Source organism: Miniopterus schreibersii, assembly GCF_964146895.1.
Source record: "Miniopterus schreibersii genome assembly, chromosome: 16".
Taxonomy (NCBI): domain Eukaryota; kingdom Metazoa; phylum Chordata; class Mammalia; order Chiroptera; family Miniopteridae; genus Miniopterus; species Miniopterus schreibersii.
The window spans coordinates 10994845-11022478 of record NC_138116.1 but is presented as its reverse complement, the minus strand read 5'-3'; the positions used below and the strand labels follow the sequence as shown (position 1 = coordinate 11022478).

Genomic DNA, 27634 nt, shown 5'->3' with positions numbered 1-27634 from the left:
GAGCCCGGGCCCCAGCAACAAAGGGGCTCGGGCACGCAGGCGCGCTGCGGCTGCGGCGGCGGGGCGGGAGCCGGCGGACCACCCGCGGGGAGTTCGGTCCCCTGGCTTCGCGTCGCGAGCAGCTGCGGAGGTGGGCGCTGGCCACCTGCCGGCGCCCGCCTTCGCCATCACCCGGGCAGAGGAGGCCTGACCCACTTCGAAAACCCGCATCGAAAAGGGATGATTCCAGCGTGCGGCTGGCCGGCCCCTGCTCTGGGAAATGCAAAGACCTGTTAGCGCTGGGGGAGTTAAAACCCGCCCAGACAAATAACAAACCCACCCGTTGGTCGAGCACAGAGGGAACTGTCCCTGTTGTAACCGAACCATAAAAGGTACCGATTGATCAGTCAAATATTTGAGGGACGGACTCCTCTCATTTTATTGTGAGAATACAACCCCCGTGCTTTGTACACGATAGGCCGTCAAGAAATACTCGTTGACTTACAAGTCCATGTACAGTAAGGAAACGCTGACGGGGGCTCTGGGTTATCTCAGAATCCTTAGGAAGGCCGGGACGGAAACTGACTCCCAGAGGGCGCCACTAGTTCCTCTTTCACCCCTCGCATTCCAAACCACTCTAAGAGCCATAGTTTAATTGCAACAGAATGAACCCGGGCCCCCTAATTTGCCAAGAGCCAGTCTCCCACAGAAGCAGAATGCAGAATGGTTATTTCAAGTCTTGTGGTTCTTGTCTCCGGCCATAAGCAAATTACTCTCCTCTGTTTACCTGTAAAATGAGATTTTTCTTTTCTTTTTTTACTAAGTAAAAACCTCCAACTCTCACATTCTAGGAATGATCTTGGTTCCCCAAATTTTAGCTTCTTTTCAGAGGAGTAAATAAAATTTAGAAGAGTCTTGAAAACAGGGACCTTCCCTGGATTTTATAAAGTAGCTGAAAGCCCAGCTGGCGTGGCTCAGCCGTTGAGCATCAACCTGTGACCCAGGAGATGGAGATTCAGTTCCTGGTCAGGGCAGATGCCCAAATTGAAGGCTTAATCCCAGGTAGGGGGCGTGCAGGAGGCAGCCGATCAATGTTTCTCTCTCTCCCTCTCCCTTCCTCTCTCTGAAATTAATAAAGATATATATTAAAAATAAATAATAAATACTAGCTGGAAAAGATTTAGCATCAGTTTATCATCAGTAGTAGTCTATTTCTTTTCTTTTTAAAATCCTCACCTGAGGATATTTTTCCCACTGCTTTTCAGAGAGAGTGAAAGGGAGAGAGGAGAGACACCTTGATTGGTTGCCTCCTGGAGGCACCCCAACCTGGGCCAGGATGGAGCCTGCAACCCATAGGTGCCCTTGGCCAGGATCGAACCCCGGATCCTTCAGTTGTCCTGCCAACACTCCAACTACTGAGCCAAACCGGCTAGGGCAATAGTAGTCTAGTTCTTATCTAACACCAAATTACCCAAAGAAATGGTAAAGCCTTTGTAGGAGGAAAAAAATTAAGTATAAAAATGTGTAAATACGCCCCAGCCGGTTTGGCTCAGTGGTTAGAGTATCCACTGAGGACTGAAGTATCCCAGGCTCCATTCCCACCAAGGGCATTGACCTCCGTTGGGGCGCCTGCGGGAGGCAACCAATCCATGTGTCTGTCTCACATCATCTCTCTCTCCCTCTCCCTTCCACTCTCTCTGAAAAGCAATGGAAAAAATATCCTCGGCTAAGGATTTTTTTTTTTTTTAAAGTGTAACTACAACTGCAGGGGTTCAGAACAAGCTGCCCCAAGATGTGCTACTCTGGCATGCAGGTTATTTGGATCTGAAAGCAAGGCCCAGAAGGCTCAGGAAGAACCTACAGAGGATCCTCAGGGAGAGCTCATCTTAGGTAACTACAGTTTAACCTGAACTAGATGTAGACAGGGAGTGCAAAGAGGAAAGACCACAGGCCCAGAATGGCATCGTTCATGCTAAACACCCATAGCAACAAGCCTACCTAGATGTAATGCCTAATCTAACTGCAGTTTTAGCCTCTCCCAGAAACATGACCTTAATCAACCAGGATGGACTTTTCTGGTCAAGCCCCAGGAAGGTCACCCATCTGTACGATAAAAACCCTTCCCTTTGTCTTCCCCCGAAAGGAGCGGTGTCCAGCCGCCCTCCGCGTTACACTCTGGCTCTTTCAGCATCAGTTCCCCCAAGGGGGCGGGAGGATGATCATTTGGGGGCTCTCCCGCCCTTCTCTCCAAGCCGGGGAAGGGGAGACACGGCAATCAGGCCCTGCTGAGCTGGCTCCAGCGTGAGCTCCACGGGTACAGCCGTCTCCGTTTTCCGAGGCTTTGCGGGGCTGGCACTTTACTAGGCGCAGGGAGCGCCGCCCGTCTGGTGCAGCGGCGCCGCGCGGGGTTCCCCACCCCGACCCGGACGCGGCCTCGAGCTCCCCCTGGCGGGCGCCGCTGGGCCTCGCTGCGTCCGGGGCTCCCGGCGGCGCAGCTCACGTGACAGTGCCCCTCCGGTGCCCGCGCCCCGCCGGTGCCCGCCGTCGTGCCCGAGTCACCGAGGGACAGGGAGGGCGCGAGATGGCGGCAGAAGGCGATCCGAGTGCGGCCCCAGCAACCGGGATTGCGCCTTCGCCGTCCACCGCCACCCCTCCCGAAATACAGAAGGAAAAAGCAACTTTTGTCACATGCCTACTGGGCTTTCATTTCATGTCGTTTCTGGTATTTTCAGCTTTACTTGGGGAACCATCCAGAGCTGCTCACTGCATGAAGGTCAAGCGTTCCACTGTGCACCTGGGTTTCTTTTCCAGAAGAGTTGAAAGCATTGCTGGTGCCGGCGAGGGCCAGAGGAGGCAAGGGCCCTGAGAAAGGAGGGGCATGGGCTGGCGGGGAGCCCCAAACTGGGAGCCGGAGGCCTGGGCACCAGACGACAGCGCTTAGCACTCTGGTCTCGTTTTTTACTCACCTGTAAAAGGAGATTAAAACGCCTGTTCTGCCCACCCTTGGGGTAGAAGGGAGTAATAGAACTGGTCAAGACATTGTTCTGAAATAAAGACAACACTGTCTTTATATAAGTGGCACGGCGTTATTGTTTATGATGTGCCCCAGGTCACTGAGAGCCATCTGGGCACGAAAGCACATTTTGGGAGTTACCGTGTAGGTGCCAATAAACCTAATGTATAGAAAAATACTTAAAAGCACCCGAGTGTTTGGTGGATAGAAAACCTTGAGCTTTAGAGCAAGTTCAGAGTTGGACAGTCTAAGAATACAAGAGCCCTCCCATCCATTCGAAGGGCGTGGTAGCAGCTTCTGTGATGGATCCAGAAACTCTCAGGTTCCAAATAAAACTTTCATAAAACAGCATCATTTGTACTCTTTTTATAAAATTGCAAAACCAAACAAAATAAAAATGTATATATACCTGTCCTACAAGGCAAAGGGCAAATGAAACCTAATGCATAGAAAACAGTTAACAAACGGTGAGACACTGATAAACAAGTTTGTTCTCACTTGTAAGTAAAGCACTCGGGAGTGATGGTGAACTCCAGGTCCCAAGGTTGAAAGGTTGACTCCTGAGCCTGGTCAGGGTCTGGAAGTAGAAGCGCCACCTTAGGGGACTTTGGAAGGGCTGTAGTCTGCTGCAAGACTGTAGCATCAGTCTCCAAAGTAGGCTGAGCTCCGGACTCTTGCTGGGATGGGGGTTTGTCTTCTAAAGTGGACTTTGCAGAGGAGCTGAGACCTTGTCAGTTGCAGATGGTTCAATCTGATTAGGGGGTTCAGAAGTTACCAAAACCCTCAGGTCCACATCTTTAACATTGATAGGCACTAATGTTGAGCTTCACCTGAACCTGGAGACTTGTCACCTCATGACTGATGATTTAGCTGTGACATCCTCATTGGATTTTGGACGCTGAGCTTGACCCTTCTGCTCAACTGAAGGTTGGAATGATAGGGGGATGGAGGTCAGCAGCTCAGCGTCCAGGGACAACTCAGGAGGCTGAGCTGTCTGGACTGGCAGCCAAAGCAGCAGCTACTTGAACAGGAGCTGTGGGGCCCACAGGTGCAGCCTGGACATGAGAGGCAGAGGCCTGGGGCGCAGCGAGTGACCCAGGCATGTGGGGCACAGTAAGTGACCCAAGAAAGAGGGGCAAGCGAGCCACCCAGGCCCGAAGCACGTGAGGTAGAGCTGAGCTCTTCTGCCGGGTTGAAAATACAACATATTTAGGGAGGTTCTGGAGTTATGATGATCCCCACATTTAAAGATTGAACTGTGACTTTAGTCAATGTTGGTTGCTGAGCCTGAACAGGCTCTGGATGTGGAAGTGTCACCTCAGGGAGCTTTGGAGGAGCTGTATTGTACCACAGGGCTGTAGCATCAGCCTCTGAACTAGGCTGAGCTGCAGTCTCCTGCTAGGATAGAGGTTTGACCTCTTCAGTGGACTTTGGAGGATGAGCTGAGACCTGGTTCTCAGTTGCAGATGGTTCAATCTTCTTAGGGGGCTCTGAAGTTATCAAACCACCAGATCCACATCTTTAACACTGACAGGCAACACTGGATGCTGAGCTTCACCTGAACCTAGAGGCGAAACTGTTATCTCATAATGTACTGAAGGTTGAGCTACGACATCCACAGAGGATTTTAGAGGCTGAGCTGGACCCTGCTGCTGGACTGTAGAAGGTTGTACACTGGCAAGAGGAACATGTGGCAGGGATGAGCTCTTCTGCTGGAGTGAATATTGTACATATTCCATGTAGGGTGGATGCTTATCTGGAACTCCCTGGTCGACTAACAAAAATTTCAATAGCTCAGAGGACACTGTAGACTGAGCTGAGGCCTCTTGTTGGGGTGGGAGCGGAGCTGAACCCTCCTGAGGGTTTGGAGAAGGTTCCATTTTCTCAGGGGCCTCTGTAGGCAGAGCTGAGGCTTCTTGTTGGAATGATAGAAGTTCAACATCTTCAGAAGGGTTTTGCTGATCCCAAAGCCAGGGCTCAGTGAGCCCCAAGGGGATGGAGGTCACCAGGACAGAGTCCTGGGCCAACTCTGGAGGCTGAGCTGCCTGGACCTGTAGCCACAACAGCTGCCATGTAAACAGGGGCCATGGGGGCCCACATGTGCAGCCAAGACATGAGAGGCAGAGGTCCAGGGCACAGCGAACCACCCAGGCAAGTGGGATCCTGGCATCACGCGCTGAGCAGGAGCCCAATAATTGGCAGCAATGTCACAATTGGCAGCTTTGTCACAATTGGCAGCCTTGTCATGCATTTGTCCCTTAGCAACCAGGCACCCCTCCCCCGCTCCAGGTTCCAACCTTTATTTAGGCAACCTTTATTAGTCTTGGGCTGAGAGTGACTGCAGAAGAGCGAGCCTTTTCCCCAGAATCACCAGGGACCAAGTGGTCCTTTTCTCCTGCAGAAAAGACAACTACCGCCCTCTGGGTCTCCCCTCCCTACATCACAGTGAGGCAGGACTTGGGCTGCACACCTGGGTGACCCCAGAGTCCAGCAGCCCAGGGATGGTGGGGCGGGGGGTGTTAAGGAAGGTGGAGAGTTGGGGGGTGCTGCAGAGCTTCCCCAGGAAGCCACAGGGCCTGGCATCCCAGGAAATTCAGAAGTGCTAGTCCAGTTCTGGCAACCTGAGTTCCTCCCCAAAGCTGAAATCTGAGAGATTCTTCCTCCCCCTGGCCATACTGCTTCCAAGACAAGTAGCTAACCTACAGAATACACCAGTTAGGGTGGTGGGGAGGGGGACACTCTTTACAGTTCTAAAATGTTGCCATTTCCTCAAAATTCTCAGCATCCAGTATCCATGTCTGATTCTTTTTTTAAAAATCCTCATCTGAGGATATGTTTATTGATTTGAGAGAAACATCGATATGAAAGAGAAACATCAATTGGTTGCCTCCTGTACACACCCTGACCAGGGATCAACCCCAAAACCTAGGTATGTGCCCTAACCGGGAATCAAACCCGCGACCCCTTGGCACACAGGATGATGCTCCAACCGAGCCACCTGGTCAGGGCTCCATGTCTGATCCTTAATTCACCACTCTATTAGACAGGGGCTACCAATGAATCAGACTCCAAAATTTCTATAGATGGGGTTTTGAAGGGTAAGTCATTCTGGGAAACCAAGTGAATAACCCTATTTGGTGGTTGGTGTGCAGAGTCCAGGTGGCTGGGTGCTCCTGAGAGACTGGCTCCTGGAGCCTTGACACACCCTTTCTCCTGCACACTTACACGGAGGTTTGAAACCAGGCCCTGGAGGGGAGGCTGGCTTAGGAGCACCCCCATCCCCCCTTCCTGAGCAGACCTCTAGCTGCAGACCTCTAGAGTCTGCCACAAACATTCGGTCTTTTGGGCCCCCTGGCTCCCTGGGAGGGGATGCGGGACTGGTGTTACCCTATTCTAAGAAGAGGATGAGGCTCAGGGTGCCTGCGTTGTGGCTACCAGCAGGGCTGGCTGGGACTTGCAGCCAAGTGTCTGCATCCTGGATCCAGGTTTTTTACTACTGCCTCTTAATTACTGCTCGCTGCAGAGGTTGCTTCCAATCTGTCTGCCCTGAAATGGCTAACATGGGGCAGGGTATATGCCAGGCCCTGGCTGCTGGGTACTGACGGACTGAGGAGGTGGGAGGGCTTCCCTGTTGGGCCCAATGTAGAACCAAGGTTGAGAACCTGTGCTAGGGGAGGGCCTGCTCAGAGGCCCTATGGCATGGGACTTATCATCTGAACTTGAGGGGGCCAAGGACCTGCAGACTCCCCCACCCCCATCCCATCCCATCCCATCCCCTCTTCTCCCATGTGCCATATAAAATGAAAGGACACAAAAAGAGGGGAAGGAATGAACACACTTTAAAGGTTTTGCATGCTTGTTTGCAATATGCTCACCTGCCAGTGCTGAGGGAGGACTAAAAGGGAAGTCCTAGAAGTTAGAATTGTAACTTGAGAGGTCTTTTGGCCATACTCTGACTGCTCCAAGAAGAGCTCAGAGCTGCCATTAGGTGTGGAATTTTGGACCTAAAAAGAACCAAACCAAACCTGCAGTTGTTTCCTTCTCTTCTGACACCAGGCCCAAGACGCAGGGTCCTGGGCAGACCACCCAGATAGGGTTATGTCGCCCTCTGGTGGCAAGGCATGAGTACAGCTCCCATTCTCCACTTAGAAAATTCCCCACCAAATCGCCTCTCCCCTTTGAATCGGGAAAATGTTTTAGGACAGAGAACCTGCCACATAAGGTGCAACAAATGCCGTATAGCTGTATACCCAATCCTGGCAGGGTGCCTTGATCCCTGCATTTCATACCGAGCACAGGAGTCAGGCCAGTGCAGTGATTATGAGCTTGGCCTATGAAACCATGAAGAGAAGCCAGCTCCTCCAGGACTCCTCCCGGGGCCTTAGGAAAGTCACTAAAGCTCAGTCTCTTCATCTGCACAATGGGGATAATACAGGACCTAACTTAGAGGGTTTGTGAAGATTAGAGGGGCTAACCAGGAAAATAACTATGTCTGAATTCCAGGAAGGTCCCCAGGCAAGCCAGCAGTATCAAAGGTCTGGGTTTTCCCTTGAGCAAATATGACCCTCCCCACTTCACCCCTCCACCCCATTTAGACACTAACAGGTCATGCTTCTCTCTTTGCTTTGGCTGCTGGGGCTCAAAGCCAACTTAGGAATTCCTCACAGCACTCTGATAGGGCTTCATGACTTAAATTGAGTGTCTTTTCCTTGGTATTGACATTCTACTCTGATTTGTTCTAGGTCCTCACTTCTTTATATTTCACTGTTTTAGTTATTTCCTCTAAGTCTCCTCAAATCTTTTCCAGAGTAAGATAGGATGTAAACAAATAAGGCTTACTGGGGACTTTACAAGTTTTGTTCTTCACACATATGTATATGCTGAGCTAGTTCAGCACATTTTCAAATGCGATCATCTTTGATTAAGACAAATGTTCTAATTCAGAAGGTTTGGGATAGGCCCCAAGAATCTATAGTTAAAAGTTTCCCAGCTGCTTGTGAGGCAGCCAGACCAGCCCCTAGCCATGGAGTAGTGTTTGAGACTGTTTGGCCTGAAAACATAAAAAAGGAGGTCATTGGTTATAACAATGAATGCCAAATTTCTTTACAAAACATTCTAAATAAAATAAATCTCAACTTTATTCAACTGATGTGTTTCAAAAACAATGGGTTTAAGTCCAAATTTTCAAATCAAACCCATTTAAATTCATTAGGGCAGAGGACTTAGGAAAAACCCCCAGCAATGAAGCCTATAAAAAATCAAAACTCTCCTACTTACTTGGTCTTTGAGTTTGGCTTTTCTTAAGGTGGTCACAAGTAAATTCCATGGGAAGAAGATATTCCCAAGTTCCGTGACAACCCACCCATCTTAAATCACAATGGGCAAACCTTGTACCAAAATCTTGTACAAGGTCACAGAGGCTGTCAACTGGAGATTCTTGTACCAGCTCAACCTGATAATTCATTCACCCCGACTCCACTAGGTGGTGCTCCTTCCCTGGCCTAGGACCCTTCCTTACACTGTTCAAACAGAAGCCAAGGTGTTTCTCACACACACACTGTGGCTGCTGTTCCATAGTCCAAGATGGTAAAGACCCACAAAATGCCTCCACAATTTTTATTACAAAGTACAGAGAATGGCTCTGGAGGTGGGGGAAGGCCTTATTCCTGGTTCATCAAGGCCAGCAATCACTATAAAGGCAAGTGTGGAAATATAGTGATGTACACTACAAATAGATGTCACATCAGCCAATGGAGGATGGGGTGAGGAACTTTTGGTTTCCCAGAGTTCAAGTCCAAATGGCTGAGCTCCTCCTTGTGCACCCTCCTCCAAAGTGCACTGCCTGGCAAGATAACTTTGAATGCCCAGCGGATAGGACAGGTAGGTCTTTGCAGTTCAAAAAGCCCTTTTATGGACTGCTAAGAGCTCTGTGCTGGGTCCCACGGATGCCAACAGTGCTGGGTGTGAGGGAAATTTCAAACTGTACCTCCCCAAAGTTAGATCTAGGTCCGAAGACATCTCAACCCCCCTCTCTACCCTCCAGGCTACCGTTTTCATTCTGTCAGGACCCTCAATCCTTTTATGAAGAGGTCATGGATTCCCCCTTCTTTGGAAACCCAGGGCCCAGAGCAATAGAGATCCCACCAAAAGTGTGAAATTAGTACCCAGGAAACTCACTTTAAAAATCCAAGACTATTAAAAAACACTTACCAAAAGAGGATCTATGTCACAGATGTTGCTTAAAAGACCAATACTGCTACAGAAACAGGTGGTAGGTGAATAAGGGAGGTAGAACACACACAGATAACGGAAAGAAGACAGAAGACAGTCCAAGTAACAAGAAATAAAGACAGATGGTGGGGCAAGACAATCAAAGGTGGGGGTAATACTGACCAGGAAATTTTGAAATTTCTGGGAAATTTTGAGTGCTATTTTGTGTCTTGCCATAAGGCTACTAAGCATAGGGCTGAAAGGGCCTGTGACTGATGAAAAAATATGCTAACCAGGTCCTTCTGGCACTTTCAGCAATTAATCATAAGACAGACTGGCTTTACAGTAAATTCCACAATACACCAGGTAGTGTACAGTCTTAATCCAGGGCTGGTCAGAGGAGGAAGAAGGTCCTGGTCCCTGAAAAGAGAGTCTCACAAGGACACCAGAGACAGTTTTAAAGTGGCATCTGCCCATGCTGGCTGGGTAGAATGGGGGCTTGGCTGGCAGTTGCTAATATAATTCAAGGGAAAGGAAGAGAGCCAAAGAATTAGAGATGCTAAAACTAGAGATGAGACTATAATTGACAAATCACTAACCTTTGCTCACAGCTACTGCCTAAGGGGTAAAGGCCCAACAAAGCCTGGGCATGGGTGCCAGGCTGCAGTCTTAGAACCTTAAAAGCCAACCATTCTATTAACTATCCCCCCAAAATAAGTACGGTCTTTAGTCTCAAGACTGAACATGCCCAGAGAATAATAGTGGCCTCAGTTTAGGAAGGAGAAACACCCAACAGCTGTAATGTGGAAAATCTTACTTGTTAGCAACAGCACCAATGCCTATTTCCTCTAGGTAGCTGCTTCCAGGGAAGGGTGGCAAGTATGGGCAGTCAGTCATCTGCATGTCACTTTGGGGGTGGGGACGGTGGCTGGCAGCAAGAGCATGTGAACCCATTTACTATGATGTGCGCAGGAAAACAACACCTCTTTCACCTCCTTCTCTTTGCTTCTGCTCCAGCCTATCCACTGAGAGCCAGACAGGCTGGATGATGACAAAGTGTAGACAGTCCTGTCTACACTAAGGGGCACCGTGAAAGCCTTCCCGGGGAGCGCGTTATCTACGTGGACAAAACCACCAAAGCCATTGCTTTCCTTTCCCTTCCTTCTTCATCCCTTCCTCCCCCAGTGAGAGTGAGAGAGAGAGAGAACAGGTACTTCTTTCATTTCCTACACACCGTGAATCTTGGTAGAACTAGATTCCCCTCCAAGATGCCATGAAAAACAGAGCACGTTTGAAACTCTCACTAGGTTACAGATCACAATTACTTCTGAGTGGTTTTCACAGTTCAGACAGACATACATTTCAAAACATGGCCTCTGGGCTCCCCTTTCACGCACACACTCACACACGCTCATGCTGTGGGAACGTTGTCCAGCTGCTGGGCTTAGCTGGCTCATGTCATGTACTGCACCACGAGGAACATGACCACACAGGTGAGCAGCATCCCACCGATCATAAAGTACTTGTCCTGGAAAGCCCGCTTCTCGATGAGCCGCATCACTGTGTTGGACAAGCCCAGCATGTTGGCAATGTCAAGGATCCTCTTTTGAGTCCCCTGGGGCAAACAAGAAGAGAAAGAAAAACAAAGGTGGGCGAACGTCATTATGAGATAGGGATTTACCAACAAGAGTCTCTTGGTCATGCCTGAAGCATATACAAAGCAGCATCAACCAGAAAAAGATCATGCTCATATGGTCAAGTGACTTTTGATCAAGGTACCAGAGTAATACAAGGGGGAAAGAAAAGTCTTTCCCACCAATGTGCTGGAACAACTGGTTATATAATAAATATCACATGTATGTATCACACACACAAAGATATCTTGTATAAATCATAAATAAGTTTATATATATATGCATATATATTTATATGTGTAAAAAATGACCCTCAATTCATATTATATAAAAATCTTAACTTGGGTTACAGAATTAGACATAAAAGCTAAAAACTATAATAAAGCTTCTAGAAGAAAACACAGGAGACTATCTGAAAAGAACCCAGGTGTCCATCCCCGAAGGATGGATAAACAACTTATGATCCATTTGACGATGGGATACTGCTTGGCAATAAAAAGGACCTCATTATCAACATGTAACAGTATGAATGAGCCTGGAAAACATTCCCGTGAGAAAGAAGCCACACACCAAATAGTAACATGAATACATTTATATGAAGTTCAATAACAAGCAAAATAAATTTATGGTGGAATAAATCAGAATAGTGGCTGTCTGGGAAGAGGGCCAGACTGACTCGAAAAGGGCACCAGGGATCTTTCAGGGATGATGAAAATGGTCTATGCCTTGGTACAGTGTAAGTTACAAAGGTGCATGCATTTGTCAAAATTCAATGACCAATGTCAAATAAGATTTGTATACCTCCCTATATGTACATAATACCTCAATAAAAATTTTAAAATTAGAATATTTTATATTGAAACATCTCTGCTCCCTAGCTCCAAAATCCCTGCTATCAGGATTCCGCTGAGTAAAATGTGCTTCGGTGTCCAGGTTTACGAGGTTTGAAGTGGGCAAGATGGAACGACAGAAACACAACTGACAGACACTAACACAATGACATAAAAACAGAACCCCTTACACAAATATCACTACCCACCACCAAAAACAGGTTTTTATTTATAAATCAATAGCCCAAACCACCCAGCCTGCCCTTCCTCTCTGCTAATTTTCATTTTTAATCCCATCCAAATTCCTACAAAGTAACAAATATACATAAATGCTGGGCAGACCTCAAGTTACTTCACACACATCACCAACTGCATATGTACCGACGGCTTCTAACCTACTGCCCGCATCCATTTTTTAAATGAACAACACATTAGAAAGCAACTAAGAGAAGAGGCAAGAAAAACAAGAATGACATGAGGCACCCTGGACAGGAATTCAGACCTACGTTCTGCCCAGACAATGATTTCAAAGCCTCACAGAGAGATCTCACACGTCAAACTTGATTATTGCCAGAGGAGACCAGAGACATATTTTTCTACAACAGTGATGATAAATATTAGACACTCACTAAGATTCTGCTCAGCTCTGGGAGTGCAGAATATTTCCTCACTGTTTGAAGTTCAAGTATCAAGCTTCTAAAATCACTTAAAAATTACCATAAATTCCAAAAAATATATATATTTTCAACCAGGAATTCCCCAGATCATGGCCCGACTTCTTCGTGTTCTCTCCCATGTTACTTTCAAATAGTTAAAGCCAAAAACTTCCCTGACAGAGATGGGGTGGGAGGCAGGTGGAAGAAATCAGGTGGCAGAAGGCAGGTGGTAGTGGGTACGCGGTGGAAACAGGACTAGAAACCGCATTCCCACCTCCGACCCCTCATCAGGCCTCCTGGCATTTCACTCCGGTGACCGTGCAGGGGCAGGAGTTACTTGCACTCCCCAGTGATTCCAGATTGCAGTAGGAAGCCAACATTTGCTTTAACAATAAGCTCTAACCGCTGCTGGTTGACATTAGTGTGACATGGTGAGCCCTGTCCTAAAAGGGTTTTACTGTTTTTCTGAGATATGGGAATGAGGCCAGGCATTTTCTACAGAAAGGGTGGATTAACCACCATGTATCAGTTTAGATTACTGCAGGTGGCTGTTCTGAAAGGGGGGCACCCGAGAAGCTGTCAGAGACCACCCTTCAGGCCATCTAAAGCACCACAGCCGTCAGCAGGAGGTAAAGTGTCACTCGTGGCTCATCTGACCTTCTCCCTGCTAAAGGTGGCAGAAATGTGCTGAAGTCCCGCAGAGCTGACCGCCTCAACATGGTCCAACAAAAACTAAGATAAGCTGCTGCTTCCGAGTGACCGTTTCTCACAGCTCAGTGGCTGGGAGTGCTGCGTTCACAGGGAACCACACCCTGATAATAGGCACAGTCCACACCCCCTTATCCACCAGAGTTGATACAGGAAAAGGGCTGAGGCTAAAACATCACGACTGACATCAGAGTCTGTGTAATGTTTCTGTAAACTACTCCCAGGGGGCTTGGAGTCTCAGCCAATGAGGCAGGGCTCCTAGCAATACCTGGGGCTACAGAGTGAGTGAGGAGTTGCTGGGGATCACCAGCATGTGCTCTAGAAGCTATCTGCTGCTAAATAACCAAGGCATCCCTGAGACCCTGCCCCTGGGGTTCAGTTACTACAGTTCAAAGAGGTCTCGGTTATAATGCAGCCCACTGGAGAGGCTCTTACCAGAAAAGGCCTGAGAGGGAGGTGCTAAAGTAGCCACATCTTCCTTCTTATGAGAGTGGAGTCAATAATAGAACCTCTTAGTCTATTATTGGTTCCCCTTAGAGCAGCAGTCACTTCAGTAAGTGGGACAAGACATGGATACCAACAGATGCCACATTATATGATTCATTGCAAGCATAAGAAATACCTACTGGCAAAGGGAATTGGGTTACTGTTAGACTTGTAATAATTCGACACCAAAGGAAGGATCCCCAACTAAAGGGCTCTGTCTCACCATCACAGTATCACAATTTGGGGATATGTCATCAAATTATAAATGCAGGTACCAAACTATTGGGTGAGGCCAAAACAAGAGGCCTTCTCCCTGTCCCCCAGAAGGGCCCCCACCTTCAAGGTCAGTCTCTGGGCCCTCAGTCCCTCCAGAATACTGTGCCCGCCTCCAATGAGGTCATCCATGCCGTGGTGGATTTTCTGGAGGGAGGAGTTAAACTGCAGTGATTCATCCATTGGTATGGTGGTGTCAGAGTCCTGTGAAAGAAACGCAGGCACTTGATTAACTTTCCCTGCTGGTCAGCTCCTGAGGTCCCACCGCAGCTCACCGTTCTGCCTCTTGGCCAAGGCCAAGCCAGAAGAGCCAGAGGGAATGGACAAGAATCAGAGGAACCTAATAGAGAAGAAAAGGCAAAGCACGGATCTGGGGTAGCCTCTGTTCACTTTCCTCAGACTCCCACCACACAAGCCTTGTTAATTCCTGCCTCTTATCCTTGCTCCCACTTAGGGAAAACTCTGTTCTTTCAAGACCTCAATGGGCTTCTCTCAAAGTCTTTCTCTGACTGCTCACTAACCTGGCTTGTTCCAAATGTTCCTTTACTTGGCTTCCCCTTAATTCAGCATTAAATGTTTGCTTTTGTTCTTTAGCTATTTTACCTATAGCTTATGCCTCTAATTAAACTGAGACTGACTAGGGAGAGAAGAGACAGTGCTTTGATGGCCAAACGACGGTCAGATGGGACTAGTCTCCTGAGCAGGCAAGAAAAATCTGCACAAAAGGGGAAACAAAAACTAATATTGATCAAGTACTTTCCACTGGCGTGCTCATTACCCTAAGCTCACTTAACCCTCACCCTAACTTTATGAGTTAGTTAATGTATCATCCCCATTTAGAGATGGGGAAACTGAAGCCCAGACAGGTGGGATAACTTGTTCACGACCTCACAAAGCTGGGAGGAAGTCGAGCAGGGCATGAGTCCAGTACTGAGTGCACAGCCTGCTCTTAGCCAGCTTGTCAGGAGAAACATCAAGACCAATCCTAGGCTCTAAATTTACACAGAAAGTGAACTGTACACAAAAGCAAGTCATGACCAGCTGTAATACTGTTCTCTTTCCTGCCTCATGAAAATCACAAACTCTTCTGCCAATCAGGGCCATTCTTACTACTCCCCCCCCCCCCCCAATCTGAGGACATGCTCATTGATTTTCAGAGAGAGAGGAAGAGAGAGAAAGAGAGAAACATCAATAGGTCTCCTGCATGTACCCCGACCAGGGTCAGGGATCCAACCTGCAACCTAGGTATGTGCCCTTGACCAGGAATCAAACTCAAGACCTTTCAGTGTATAGGACAATGCTCCAACCAACTGAACCACACTGGCTGGGGCCACTTTTACCACTTTTAATCATCACAAAGAGGTTAAGCCATCTTTTCTTTGATGCTCAAGTTCAAAATCATTTTTCAGCAATACATTTTCAATCCCCCTTGCTAATACAGGTGTTTCTCACACGTTTTATTCTCAGCACCTTAAATAGTGTTCTACATACAGCTAATGCTCGGTGGGTCAAAACACTGCAGTGTTTGAATCAATTACGAGACTTCTCTTCATTTATTTGGCAAGCATTTATTGAATGCCTTTTACATACAAATCTTTCTTACTTTCCCACCTGAAAGGGTATAGCTGATGAGCCAATATCTCTCAGAAAAATGTATGACAGTCCCAGATCATAGAATAACCAGGAAGTTCATTCAGCACGTCGAGTTTTAATAACGGCCCACTGTATACACAGCATCACAGCAGACTGGTGAGACAACAGATGATCCTGAGCCATCATCCCCAGCCCAAAAAACCTGCCTAAGTAACAATCAAAACCCACATAACATCTTCCAGAGTGTCATACAGTTCATTACACTTTTGAAAATCGGCTATGCTTACCCCATACCACCAACACATCTTCATCACACTTGTGAATTGTTAGTCACTGTTACTTGACTACGTACTCTAGAGAAACAGAAATTATGGAGGCAGATTCTGAAACACTTGGGGAAATTTACTGCAAGTGTGGACACAGCAGAGCGTTAAACATCTGCAAAGCAGGAACTGATCTGAATTCTGATGGCAGGATTAGAAAGCTAAGACCTCTTTAGAAAATAAACATCTCGATTAAAAAAAACAAAAAAACAAAACCCACCTCAAAACCCACCTCATCTGGTAGAATACGCAGAACATGAAAAAGGCCAGTGTGTCCTATAGCTGTGTGCAGAAAATGATCCTACTAAGATCAGAGGGCAGGGACAATGGTGTTCTACAAAATCAAACATGCAAACCAAGAGGCCACTTTCAAAGAGGCTCAAGTCAAGCAATCCATCTAAAACAAAATATCTGTTAACAAATTCCTCCAAAATTGCTGCTCAGACTAGGGACAAAAACACTCTAATGCATCGGACACTGGAACCACACACATACACAGCATAATAGCAACTGCCCGAAGGCAGCTTTGAAATGCTGCCCTCACTAAAAATGGCCTAAGTTCTAATCATCTGTCTCTATCTGATCAGAAAAAACGTTTCCACCATGTCAACCACGACCTCTCTACGTCGGACCAGTCAAACCAGGTAATTTTCACCCCTGCCCATTCCCTCAAGTTAACTGCTTCCTCTTCAGGTTTCTGTTAGAAAAAGAAATTCCCTGTCTAGGTATAGTCTCCGTGGCAACACACAAGGTCCACTGTCATTTCCAGTTGGTCTCCTCCTCATCGGTCTGCTTAAGACACCACCTAAAAGGATAAAGCTTGGAGACATGAGCTTCTGCTCCAACAAGCTGTCAAGTACCTGCAGACTCCCCCCCCCCCCCCCGGGTGCCTGGCTTACGTTGGGGGTGAAGGTGCGAGACAGAAGCTCCTCTCGCTGTCTTTCCTGCTGCTCCCTTGCGTATCGCCGATGCTGGAAGTTTCTGAGAGCAGTCTGTAGGTGCTGGACATCATACTTTAACTGGTCAACACGGCTGGAATTGATAGAGATATTACATTCCAGGGACCCAGGGTGGCACAATTTGAGGTGGCCAGGCTTTGTACTCAGGAAAGGGCATTTCCTTACTTCTTCCTATACCACTCCATGCTGTCCCCCCACCCCAATTAATCTGATTTTGATCAATGATGTTGAAAATAAAGAAGTAGCTTGTGGTTCAAGTAGGGTTGTAGCACACGAGATTCCAGCAGCTTTACTTAAATACCTGCTGGTCTCTGATTCTGGATGCATGACAGGGAACAGGTGACAGGAAACAGGCTCGATGACCTCTTCCTGACCTTCTATGGATTATATCACTCTCCTGGAAGAAGCCCAAGGGCATCTTTGGAGTAAAGCATCAACAAAGTTTCATAAAACTTTTGGGAGCAGGGGCTGGGGTGGAGGTGGTGAGAGTGGTTTCATTTTAATTTCATGGGGGACTATCAAACATTAGATCGGTATTTCATTATAATTAGACTGATTGAAGTGATTAAGAGCAAGATTCATTTCAACCCAAGAATGTAGTGGGAACCAAAGGGTACAGTAAACTCACTGGCAGTATTAGGCTTCAAGTGGCCATGGGCTTGGACCAGAAAAACAGTACTGGAGGCAAAATTTCAAGATTACACCAATGAGGTAAGGAGACACAAAACTTCTGAGCCACTAATGTCACAGAATTTTTATTCTGAGAGAATAGACTTGCGTCCTTTTTTGGGACTTTATATTTGCATAGTCTTCGTTTTTCAGTGTGTAAATGTATTCTCAGACCACTCAATAGCCTCCTCTGGAAGAAAGGCCTGTCTTGAGGACTTGGGGTGTTAGAGCACTTACAGTTTGGCATTCTGTCGTTTGTTAGGGGGCTCCTTGCTGGACAAAATTTCAAGACGTTCTAGGTGGCTGAATATCTGGTCTATGCTTGCTTGGATTTCGTTTTCTACTACTGCACAAAAGAGAAAAAAGAATAATTGCTGGAAAAGAGATAGTGAACTTCAATTAGAATGGTAAATCAAACATATCATTTTCCATACCCAAGAGACTCAAAATTATGTACAGTATCTCAAAAGAAGAAAAATGCATACACTATTGAATAACAGAAAGAAGTTCAAGTTATACTGACTATAAATGTTGTTTCAAATATGTATATATAGCTGTTAATGCCATAACAATGCCAATTTTTAAAAAGCTGAAGGTAAATCTGTAGAAATAAATTTCCTGACCTTAGAAAATAAAACAAACATGAAAAGGTTGTCTAAAAAAATTTTAAGCAAAAGTCAGTATTTTCTGATACAGAATGAAGTCTCTTTTCTTTTGAGATTATTCTTCTCAGGTATAGATTATAAATATCTAGTAAAAAGACTTCCAATTGAATTCCCTACAGTAATGAGGTTTTAAAAAAAGCACAAAGGGGAAGATTAGTAATTGAAACACAGGGAAGAGTTCCCTTAAGGCTTTCCATAAGAATGGGTGGGCTGAAGCTGAAGTCCCCAAAATAGACCAAATATCAGTAGGAAAGGCCCAGGAAAGAATCCACAGAGGTGAAGATATGATAAACACAGTCATTTTCCTTATCCCTTGTGATAAACTGTCAAAATGACCTCTTTTCCATTTCTAATCATGTAACAATGAGATTGTTGGGAAGGCAAACAAAGTCGATGGACAGAAACTAAACTGTGCACAAAAGAAGGCATCCAGATGGCTTCTTGCCCCATAAAGAAATTACAGCAATGTCACTTTTGTAGGTTAGCTAACAAATACAGATTAGAACAAAGTGGAGCAGAGAACCAAGAGAAGAGATGCTTCTGAAGCTGCGGAGACAGGAGAAACGGGCAGGGCAACAGCGAACCGGCAAGGTGAGGAGGCAGCTTCTGCAGTGTGTGTGTAGCCTGCAGTGTCTGCCTGACCGACTCAGAAAAAGGACCTTTACTTATGATAGAAAAGAAACTAAAAAACGCAAAGCAGCCCTCTTCTCCAGCAAAACCATGGTGTGGGAACTAAACTAATATTGCTATTCACTTCTGAATAATCCTCCTAAAAAGCCACAGTTCTCAGCTCAGAAGAAATGACCAATTCCAGTTAAACATGTCTGACTTTTTATGGAGCACATTCCTCTAAGGACTAGGTAATTAGATTAAGACAGATGGAGGAAAGAACTTCCACTCCCACAGGGCCATGTTGGGTTGAGTGGAGGGGTAATGGGGGATGCGACTTGCGGGATTCCAAAGGGCACAATCAGGAAAATCAGTGACTGTGCCATAGGGTTTTTTGCACCCTAACAACAGAACTCATTCTACGCTGAATCATTAAGCCCCTGAGGCAGAAATGCAGTCAGGAAACCCAGCCCATTAGCACCATGTCATCAGAGAAAGGACTCTGGTCTCCATAGCTAATTACTCACAGTGCACAGACTGCTTGTCTGCCGTCTCCAGGCGTCCCATGTGAGACTGGATCTGGTGGACCTGCCTATCAAAGGAAGAGGGAGGAAATGGGTGAGACAGGAGTAATCAACAGCGCTTCAGTCAGGAAAGATAATTTTTCTGATGCCAACATGTAACTGATTTAAATTGACAGCATCACTAGACTGTAAAATTTGTATGTGGCACTTTAGGCCACGTGTTCTACAGGTTTTTACCAGGTTTATAATATTTTAACATTAATATTAATAATAACACTGATAAGCAGCACTTATTGAGTGCTTCCCACATCTGAGACATTCTGCAAAGTCAATACCCTATGAGGAAAGTATTATCATTCTCATTTTATAAATAAGACCACTGAAGTCCAGAAAGGTTATGTAACTTGTTCAAGGTCACATAGCAAGTGATAAACCTCGATCTGGACCCAGCCAATCCCTCTCTCTGTTGTTTGACCCAATGTACTGAGCACTGGTCTGTACTAGGGAGAGTCAAAGGGCAAGAGAGAGATAATCCTTGTCCTTGAGAAACAACGTAATTAGGAATGACAGCCCAGATAGACAAGAAAAGTCCCAAGAAGATTTAAGAGAAAACTAACACATGTAAGTGTAAACAAACAGAAAGCTGAGGAGCTAAGCATTGTGGTGCGCAGCAAAGACAAGTGAACCAAAGGGCTGGGGCTGAGAAAGAGGAGACTGGAGTTCTGTGGGGGAAGGGAGTTCTGAACATCATTCTGAAGGGGGACATGATGTGATGAAAGAAGATATAAAGAAAATGATATGCAAAAAAGGCATGCAAAGCATGTCATGGGGATTACAAGGAGGCCAGCCTTCCTGGAAGGGAACTGGGGTCAGAGCGGAGATGGAGATGAGGTGATTAGTTGGACCATCAGAGGAAGGCCCTCAAAGAAAGGGACCTGCTGTTTGGTAAACATCTTCCCCTGACAATATGAGGCAATTGTCATCTCATTTGGAGATACAACACTCTACCTTGGACCTCTGGCATGGTCCCAGACATCAGGCTCCAGAGTACTCTCTGAAGGCTCCCCAAGGCTTGGCCAAGGTCATCCTTAGAACCCTTCCTAGTGGTCCCTGGGATTAGTCCTTGGAATTGCTTATGCTACCCCCAACAACCAACCCTAACCCTGACTCACGAGGAAAAAATAAAGGCCAGAAACAGTCCTACATTATTTGGGGATTTGGAAACAGAAATCAGTGGGAAAACAATGGACTATAATAAATGCTGACGGCTCAGTTTGTTATCCATATGGAAAAAAGATATCTCACGTAATATACAAAAATAAACTCAAGATGGTTGAAAACGTAAAAAGCAAGGCTTTAAAACCTTCTGAAGAAAATATGGGAGTGCATATTATGACTTCAGGTAAAAGGAGGATTTCTTAAACAAGACTCAAAACAAAACTAACTCTTCCAAACCCCACAAACCCCAGAAAAGACTGGAAGATATCTGTAGCAGATAAAGGACTAATGTCTGGGATATATAACGAATGCCTACAAATCAATAGGAAAAGTCAAACAAAGCAATTTTTAAAAAATGGACAAAGGGCAACCAACGAACAGGCTACCTAAATGGTCAATAAATATATGAAGAGACACTCAACTTTACTAGTAATCAGAAAAATGCAAATTAAAAATAAGGAGCTATCACATTTCTCCCATTAGATTAGCAAATATTTCAAAGTCTGATAACACACATCGAGAAGGATGTGGGGAAACTAGAACTCTCATATGTGTCTGATAGGATTATAAACTGGTAGAAACACTTTTAATAGCCTTTTTAAAATATATATATCTCTTTATTGATTTCAGAGAGAGGAAGGGAGAGGGGGAGAGATAAAAACATCAGTGATAAAAGAGTCATCATTGATCAGCTGCTTCCTGCAAGCCCCTAACTGGGGATAGAGCCCACAACCTGGGCATGTGCACTGATGGGGAATCGAATCACGATCTCCTGGATCCTAGGTCAATGCTCAACTGCTGAGCCATGCCCGGCCAAGCTTTAATAGCTTTTTGACAATAACTGATGGTGTCAAATATGTGTATATTCTATGACCCAGAATTCTACTTCTAGAATAGGTACTCGGAAGGGAAGAGAATGGGTGTGAGATTCAGTTCTACTTCTGTCTTTAAATCAATGACCTGAAGCATATGTATTAATTGAGTCCTAACACATAAGTTATATTATTCTCTATTTTGATGTTTGAAATGTTTCATAGATAAAATAACTACATGCAACAGATTTGAGTCAGTGGTTTAACTAGGATCATTTATTTACTTACTCAGCCATTCATTCATTCACTCATTCAACAAATAAGTGGGATATAAAATCATAATGGTCCATGGGCAAGTGGGAAATAAAACTACAGGTGTGCCTATAGTGGGAAAGGAGCAATATACTGAGGATACCACCACAAGTTTATGTTGATTTCAAGAGGCATTTGATAGTTTTTCATGTTATCTTATGGTAAATATGGTTTGATGATATTACAGATTGAAGGATTGATTTCCAATGTTCCACCATAGCAATTCCTTTGGTTCTGTTTCATTCAATATTGAAAAAAACCAACAAGTTATGTTTATGAAATCTGCATATGATTTTGTGCTAGAACAAGGGGTTGGGATACTGTATAACAAGACAAACATTAACATTTTCCATTTACGCTAAAACAGCGATTAAAAAGTATTCTGACTTTAGATTAAAAAGAAAAAGTCAAATGCACACTACAGAATGACATTCAATTCTGGGAGCAATCTGTTAAAGAAATCCTATCAATTAAAGGTTTTCCCCAATGGGAGATGAACGGGATGACTGGGGAAATGTTTAGAAGTCAAGTCAAACAGAAAAGGTCAAAAGGGCTAGTGATAATAAGCCTCTCAGAAAAGAAAAAACAAAAGTAAGGTGGAGCAGCTGGTGCTCTTCAGGTTACCTAGAGCTGACCTATAGGGAGAGGAATGGGCTTGCTCTGTTGTTGCTTCTAAAGGGAGAACCAGTACTAAAAGGTACAAATTTTGTCCTAGCTGGTCCTGCTCAATGGTTAGAGCAGCAGCCTGAAGACTGAAGGGTCCGGGTTCGAATACTGCCAAGGGCACATACCTCAGTTGCAGGCTCGATCACCAGCCCTGGTTGGGGTGCATGTGGGAGGCAACCAATTGAAGTGTCTCTCTCACATCGATATTTCTCTCTCTCTCTCTCTGAAAAGCAATAGAAAAAAATATCCTCGGGTGAGGATAAAAAATAATAAGGTACAAATTTCAAGATAACAGATTCCAGCTCAACACACACACACAATTATGAACTATCTCTTCAAGAAAAGGAAAAAAAGAGCTCCTGTATGTTTAAACACAGGGTACATGGACTGTCTTGGGTCTTACAAAGGGTTTTCCTGACCAGAGTGAGGTGGAACAGAAGATCTCGCCAGTCCCTTTCAATTCTTAAATTCTATGAGGACAGTGGGGAAGATGAGGCCAACACCTACAAAACCCTGTAACACCATTCAGCTGCCTTTTACTATTTTCTAAGCTAAAAAGGACAAACTTTAAGTTGCTGGGAAACATTACTTTTCCCATCCAATCTCTTTTTGCTTTGAATGAATCAGAAAAAAATATAGCCAATAAAGTGATTCCAATCTCTGCATTTCATGCCTGAGAGGAAATCTATGCAAAACAACAAAGCAAGTATGCATGGCATGGTGGGAACTACTATGTGCCAAGTGGAAAATCTGTTTTAAACTGAACATGGAATTCAGACAATACACTTGAAGCCAGTAAGGAACAGATGATACACTAGTAAGACCTGGGGGTGTGGACACCAGAAATCAGAAGTCTAGCATGGGGTCTGTGGTGGGCTTGAGTGATAACATAACTAAGCAGAGACCTAGGAGCAAGTAAGCAAGGGTCACTTGCTGATTTTTTAAAAAGGGTCAGTAGAAGATCTGGGAAGCATCTTAAAACAGACTTGCTTTTTAAAAGTCTATCCGCACTGCCTCTCACCACCATAAAGAAGGAAACAAGGTTTTAGAGTTAAAAGGTCTGGGTTGAAGTTCTAGTTCCACTATGTACTAGCTGAGGAATACTGAACAAGTCATTTAACTCCTTGATGCCTCAGTTTCGTCAACTGTAAAATAGGGAAAATAATAATTACAATTATTTAAAGGGTAGCAGATCCAAATGCAGTATGAAAATACTGTGTACCCTATACAGCATCATACAAGTTTGTTGTTTTAACTTTAAAACAGTAAAACCGTCTGCTCATTTTCACCTCTCCCACTTTGCCTCTACTATATAGTATTCAGCCTCTCATCAGAAGGCAAAATAAAAAATTGAAAAAGGAAAAACTGGACTTGACATAAGGTAAAGTTCTTAAGTCCAGCTGCTCATAAAAATCACTTGAAGAGCTTGTTAAAAACTAGAGCTTCCTGTCCTCCAGATCTACTGAATCAGAATTTCTAGGACCACAGAGGGGGCGAGTGGGGCACATTTACAACACTGGGATCTTGAAAATAAAATCCTGGCTATTGGCTTCTCTTTAAAGTTCATTCTAATGCATTAAGTATAAAATGTTTATTCTGCTTTTCATTTTTTTCCTCCATTCATTGTTCAGGCAGTTCAGGAATTTGTAAGATACATAACTTTAAAATGTTTATCTAATTCCAATGTACTTCGGGGACATGGCAAGAGATAACCACAAATTGGGTTCAAAGTTCTGGTAATATTAATATGTTCAATTACTGCTGTGTCAATTCAGCTACAATCATTTACTTCTTCAACTGCACAAGCTAATTTCTGATGCTCCCAGGACTCTGCGTGTTTCCTTTTAAAGACACTCAATCACCAGTATTAAGGAGCTGAAAGGGGTCATACAGTTTAACCAGCTCAAAACTGTCATTTTATAGATGAGGAAAAACAAGGCAAAGAGGTCTAGAGTCAGCACTTCCACTAGTTTAGTACTTGAGAAAAGCAGATAAGAATATACTTACGCATGAAAGGGAAACTCCTTGAAGTAGGGCTGTACTGCCAGTACTGAGTTGGTGCCCAACCCATAATAATACTCAATAAATATTCACTGAATGAATGAGTGACTGCATAATAGAGGGCCTAACAGTGATACCCCAATCTGGCCCACTGCTTGTTTTTGTAAATAAAGTTTTATTGGAATACAGTCACACCCATTCGTTTCCATATTGTCTATGTCTGCTTTCATGCTGTAACAGCAGAGTTGAGTAGCTGCCACAGAGACTGCATGGCCTACAAAGCCTGAAATATTTACTATCTGGCCCTTTACAGAAAAAGTTGATGAGCCCTGTTACAGAGTCCAACGGTAGATTGTTGGAGGCCTGCAGAGGTAAATACTTCATCTACACTCCACAAGTCTTGTTTGGGACACCATTTAGTATTCCTCCTCTTCATAAGTTAACACAGAATTGAGCTACTCAGATGTCTCAGTGAGCAACTACCTGCTACCCTGGTAACAGGTACAGTCTGAGACTCTCTAAATAAAATTATTCTTGAGAATAAACTGGTCACAGTCTCCTTAGCAACATCCTTTAACCAAATCAACTAACCGGATGAGGCTGTACATTTGAACTTTATAAGGCACACTTAGCCCACTGAGCCTTACTATTGTAAAAGATCTACCCTTTCGTATTAACACGAGCATTATTTTCTGTTTCATTCCTTTTCCAACTGACTCATGGGTCTAGTTTTTCAAGTCTCTTCCTACAATTTTTCATATGAGAACAGGGCTCTCCAGTGTAAGAGCAAATTCTGTCATTTTAATACCATTACAAAGTAGGTTCTATATTCTCACCCACCCAAACCAATCACTAAAGTAAAAAGAAAGAAACCCATACACTTAGAAAATGGAAGAGTAAGAAGATCACCATCCTTATTCCTAATGCTCCAAAGCACTTCTCTTGTTGTGAATTCATTAGGAAGGCAAGTCCCTATTTATTTCATTTGCAGGCCCTAGGAGTGTGATTTTAAGTATTTTCATCAGAACAAAACTACAACATAAATTTGAAATTTGTTAAAATAGGATTGGTATAGATATATACTTCAAAAAATTGAAAACAGGGACTTAAACAGATTTACACCAATGTTCATATTAGCATTATTCATAATAGGCAAAAAGTGGAAACAACCCAAGCACCCATCTGCAGATGAATGGATAACAAAATGTGGTTTGTATACACACACAGGAATATTATTCAACCATAAAAGGAATGATACTCTGATACGTGCTACAACACAGATAAACTTTGAAAACATATTAAGTGAAATAAGCCAGACACAAAAGGAAATATACTGTATGATTCCACGTATATGAGATATCCAGAACAGGAAAATTCAGAGACAGAAAGTAGAATAGAGGTTACCAGGAGCTTGGGGAGGGAGGAATGGGATGGTACTGCTTAATGGGTACATCGAATTTCTGTTTGGGCAGGTGAAAAAGTTCTGGAAATGAGTAGCAGTGATAGTTACACAACACTGTGAATGTACTTAATGTCAATGATTTGTACACTGAGAAATGGCTCAAGTGGTAAATTCTGTTATATTTTGCAATAAAAATGGAATAAATCATAAAAGTCCTTTCCAAATAATAGGATAGGTATAGTGCCTATTACCATACTCAACTACATATCTCAGCAAATTTCAAAAATGCAGGACAATATTAATAAAGGACACTACCAAGAAATTTAAATTATGAGAAGCTAAAATCTGACCTCCTTAATGGTAACTTAATGGTAACTGGGTGTGAATAACAAGTAGTAGTAATTGTACAGCAATTTCTTTGTACCATACAAATATGGCCTTTAGTATAAAGCAAGTCAGAATAAAAGGGGGAAAAAATCACAATGTAGCAACAAGATTAGGGTAAATCAAGAGTGGAGATGACATCATTTAGGAGCTGCGAGCTATAATGAAACTTCTTCTGACATTAGCTCAGGGATGGATCCTTATAGGCTGCTTACGCTGGTGCTGTCTGTACCGCTTATTTGACCCTCCATCCTGTCCTGTCACACGTTAGCTCTTCTTTCGTACAATCCCTGACTCTCCAACTAAACGGTAAACTACATGCAGGGTCCTGTCTCTCCATGAGCTCTACCAACCCGGAGCACTGAGTTGGCAGGTGCGAGACAAAGTATTATAACCTGTAGATGCTACTTTCCCTTCACCTAGTCTACCCGGCAGGTAGTCACGGCCTCGAAGGTCCCAGGAGCCATCTGGCACAACGTCTCAGGCCTCAGGCCAGACCCTCCATTCGCCGTCGACCTGGGCCTCCCGCCAGGAACTGAGCACTTCCGAGCTGCCCCCAGCAGCGCCGCGGCGGAAGGACTCAGTCCCCACAATGGCGGAAGCCCCAGGCCCCAGCCCGGGAGACCGGCCTCACGCAGTCCGGCTTTGTCCCTCCCGTGCCCGACGCGGCCCTCACTTGTGCGTCTGCTGGTACAGGGGCTCCATGTCGCCGGCCCAGCCGGGTCCGGCGCCGGCTTCCTCCGAACACGTCCTCACAGCCCTCCTTCCGGCTTTCGGCTTCCGGTCTCAGGGCCCTCTCGCCCCTACCGACTAGGGCTGCCCCGCCTCACGCCTTACTGGTGGTGATTACGAGAGAAGGAAAGGGAACGAGGAAAGAGGCCGCGCGAAGAAGGTTAACTGTAGTAAGAGATTCAGCCTCAGACGGGGGACGAGGAAGTACAGGCTTTGGCGGCAGGTTGTCTTCAGCATTGAGTCAGGCACTGGCAAGGGCAGTCGCAGAGTACTGACGTGGGGTCCTCAGAGCAAGGTTGGAGATAAATAGGCAGATACCTGCTCTGGCTGGAGGGAGCCTGGGGAGGTGCCTGCGAGGCTCCGCGTTAAACTGTTTAATTGTGGGTCTGGAGATGAGCTCTCCGCTGGAGTCTCTGGCACAAGCTTCTCCTGTCTCAAATTTGTCTGCTCACTTGCCCTCCCACCTACCCCACCCCCACCCAGCTCGCTTTTTATCCATCCAATAAACCCACATTGAATGAGAGGTTACTATGTGTTAAACTAGATTCCTCCTGCCCTCCAAGAGGTCGAAGTCTCGGAAAGGAAATAAGATATGTGCACAAATACACCGTCTACAAGGTAGAAAGTCCAAATATGCTGAGCGGGGGGGGGGGGGGGGGGGGGGGGTTGGCTCTGGTAGGAGATTCTGGGAAGACAATGTAGGAGGTGACATTTGAATTAGGACTCGCAGGATCTGGACACTTAGGCCTCTCCACCTAGGCCTAACCCATTTCCATCCCTCTAGGCTTATCTGTGGTTCCTCCCAAGGGAGGAGACGTTCCTCTTCCTTTGAGAAGTTGATGCTACTGTTTTCCTGTATCCTGGATCCCACCCAGTTTTGTGTCTCAAGAGACTGTCTATCGTGTACATTCTTTCCTTCACATCATTTTTCCATTTATTCTAATATTTCTTTATGAGCACCTATTATGACAAAGCA

The 27634-nt window shown here is 45.2% G+C and overlaps 1 protein-coding gene across 4 annotated transcripts; it reads right to left on the bottom strand.

Annotated features, from left to right (window-relative positions):
* Nucleotides 1–8112: 8112 nt before the first annotated feature.
* Nucleotides 8113–26731, bottom strand: GOSR2 (golgi SNAP receptor complex member 2). 4 transcript variants are annotated; one of them, XM_081162850.1, is made up of 6 exons: nt 26603–26731; nt 19135–19199; nt 17571–17679; nt 16605–16737; nt 13853–13993; nt 8113–10817 (listed from the first exon to the last, which is right to left on the bottom strand). In XM_081162850.1, the coding sequence occupies exons 1-6, from the start codon at nt 26629–26631 to the stop codon at nt 10656–10658; spliced, it is 639 nt and encodes a 212-aa protein (XP_081018976.1). In that variant the 5' UTR covers nt 26632–26731; the 3' UTR covers nt 8113–10655. The 4 variants fall into 4 exon arrangements, with proteins under 4 accessions (XP_081018976.1, XP_081018979.1, XP_081018978.1 ...); XM_081162853.1 differs by having other exon boundaries at nt 17571–17707; nt 19135–19195; nt 26603–26691; XM_081162852.1 differs by having other exon boundaries at nt 19135–19195; nt 26603–26691.
* Between the last annotated feature and the right edge of the window lie 903 nt (nt 26732–27634).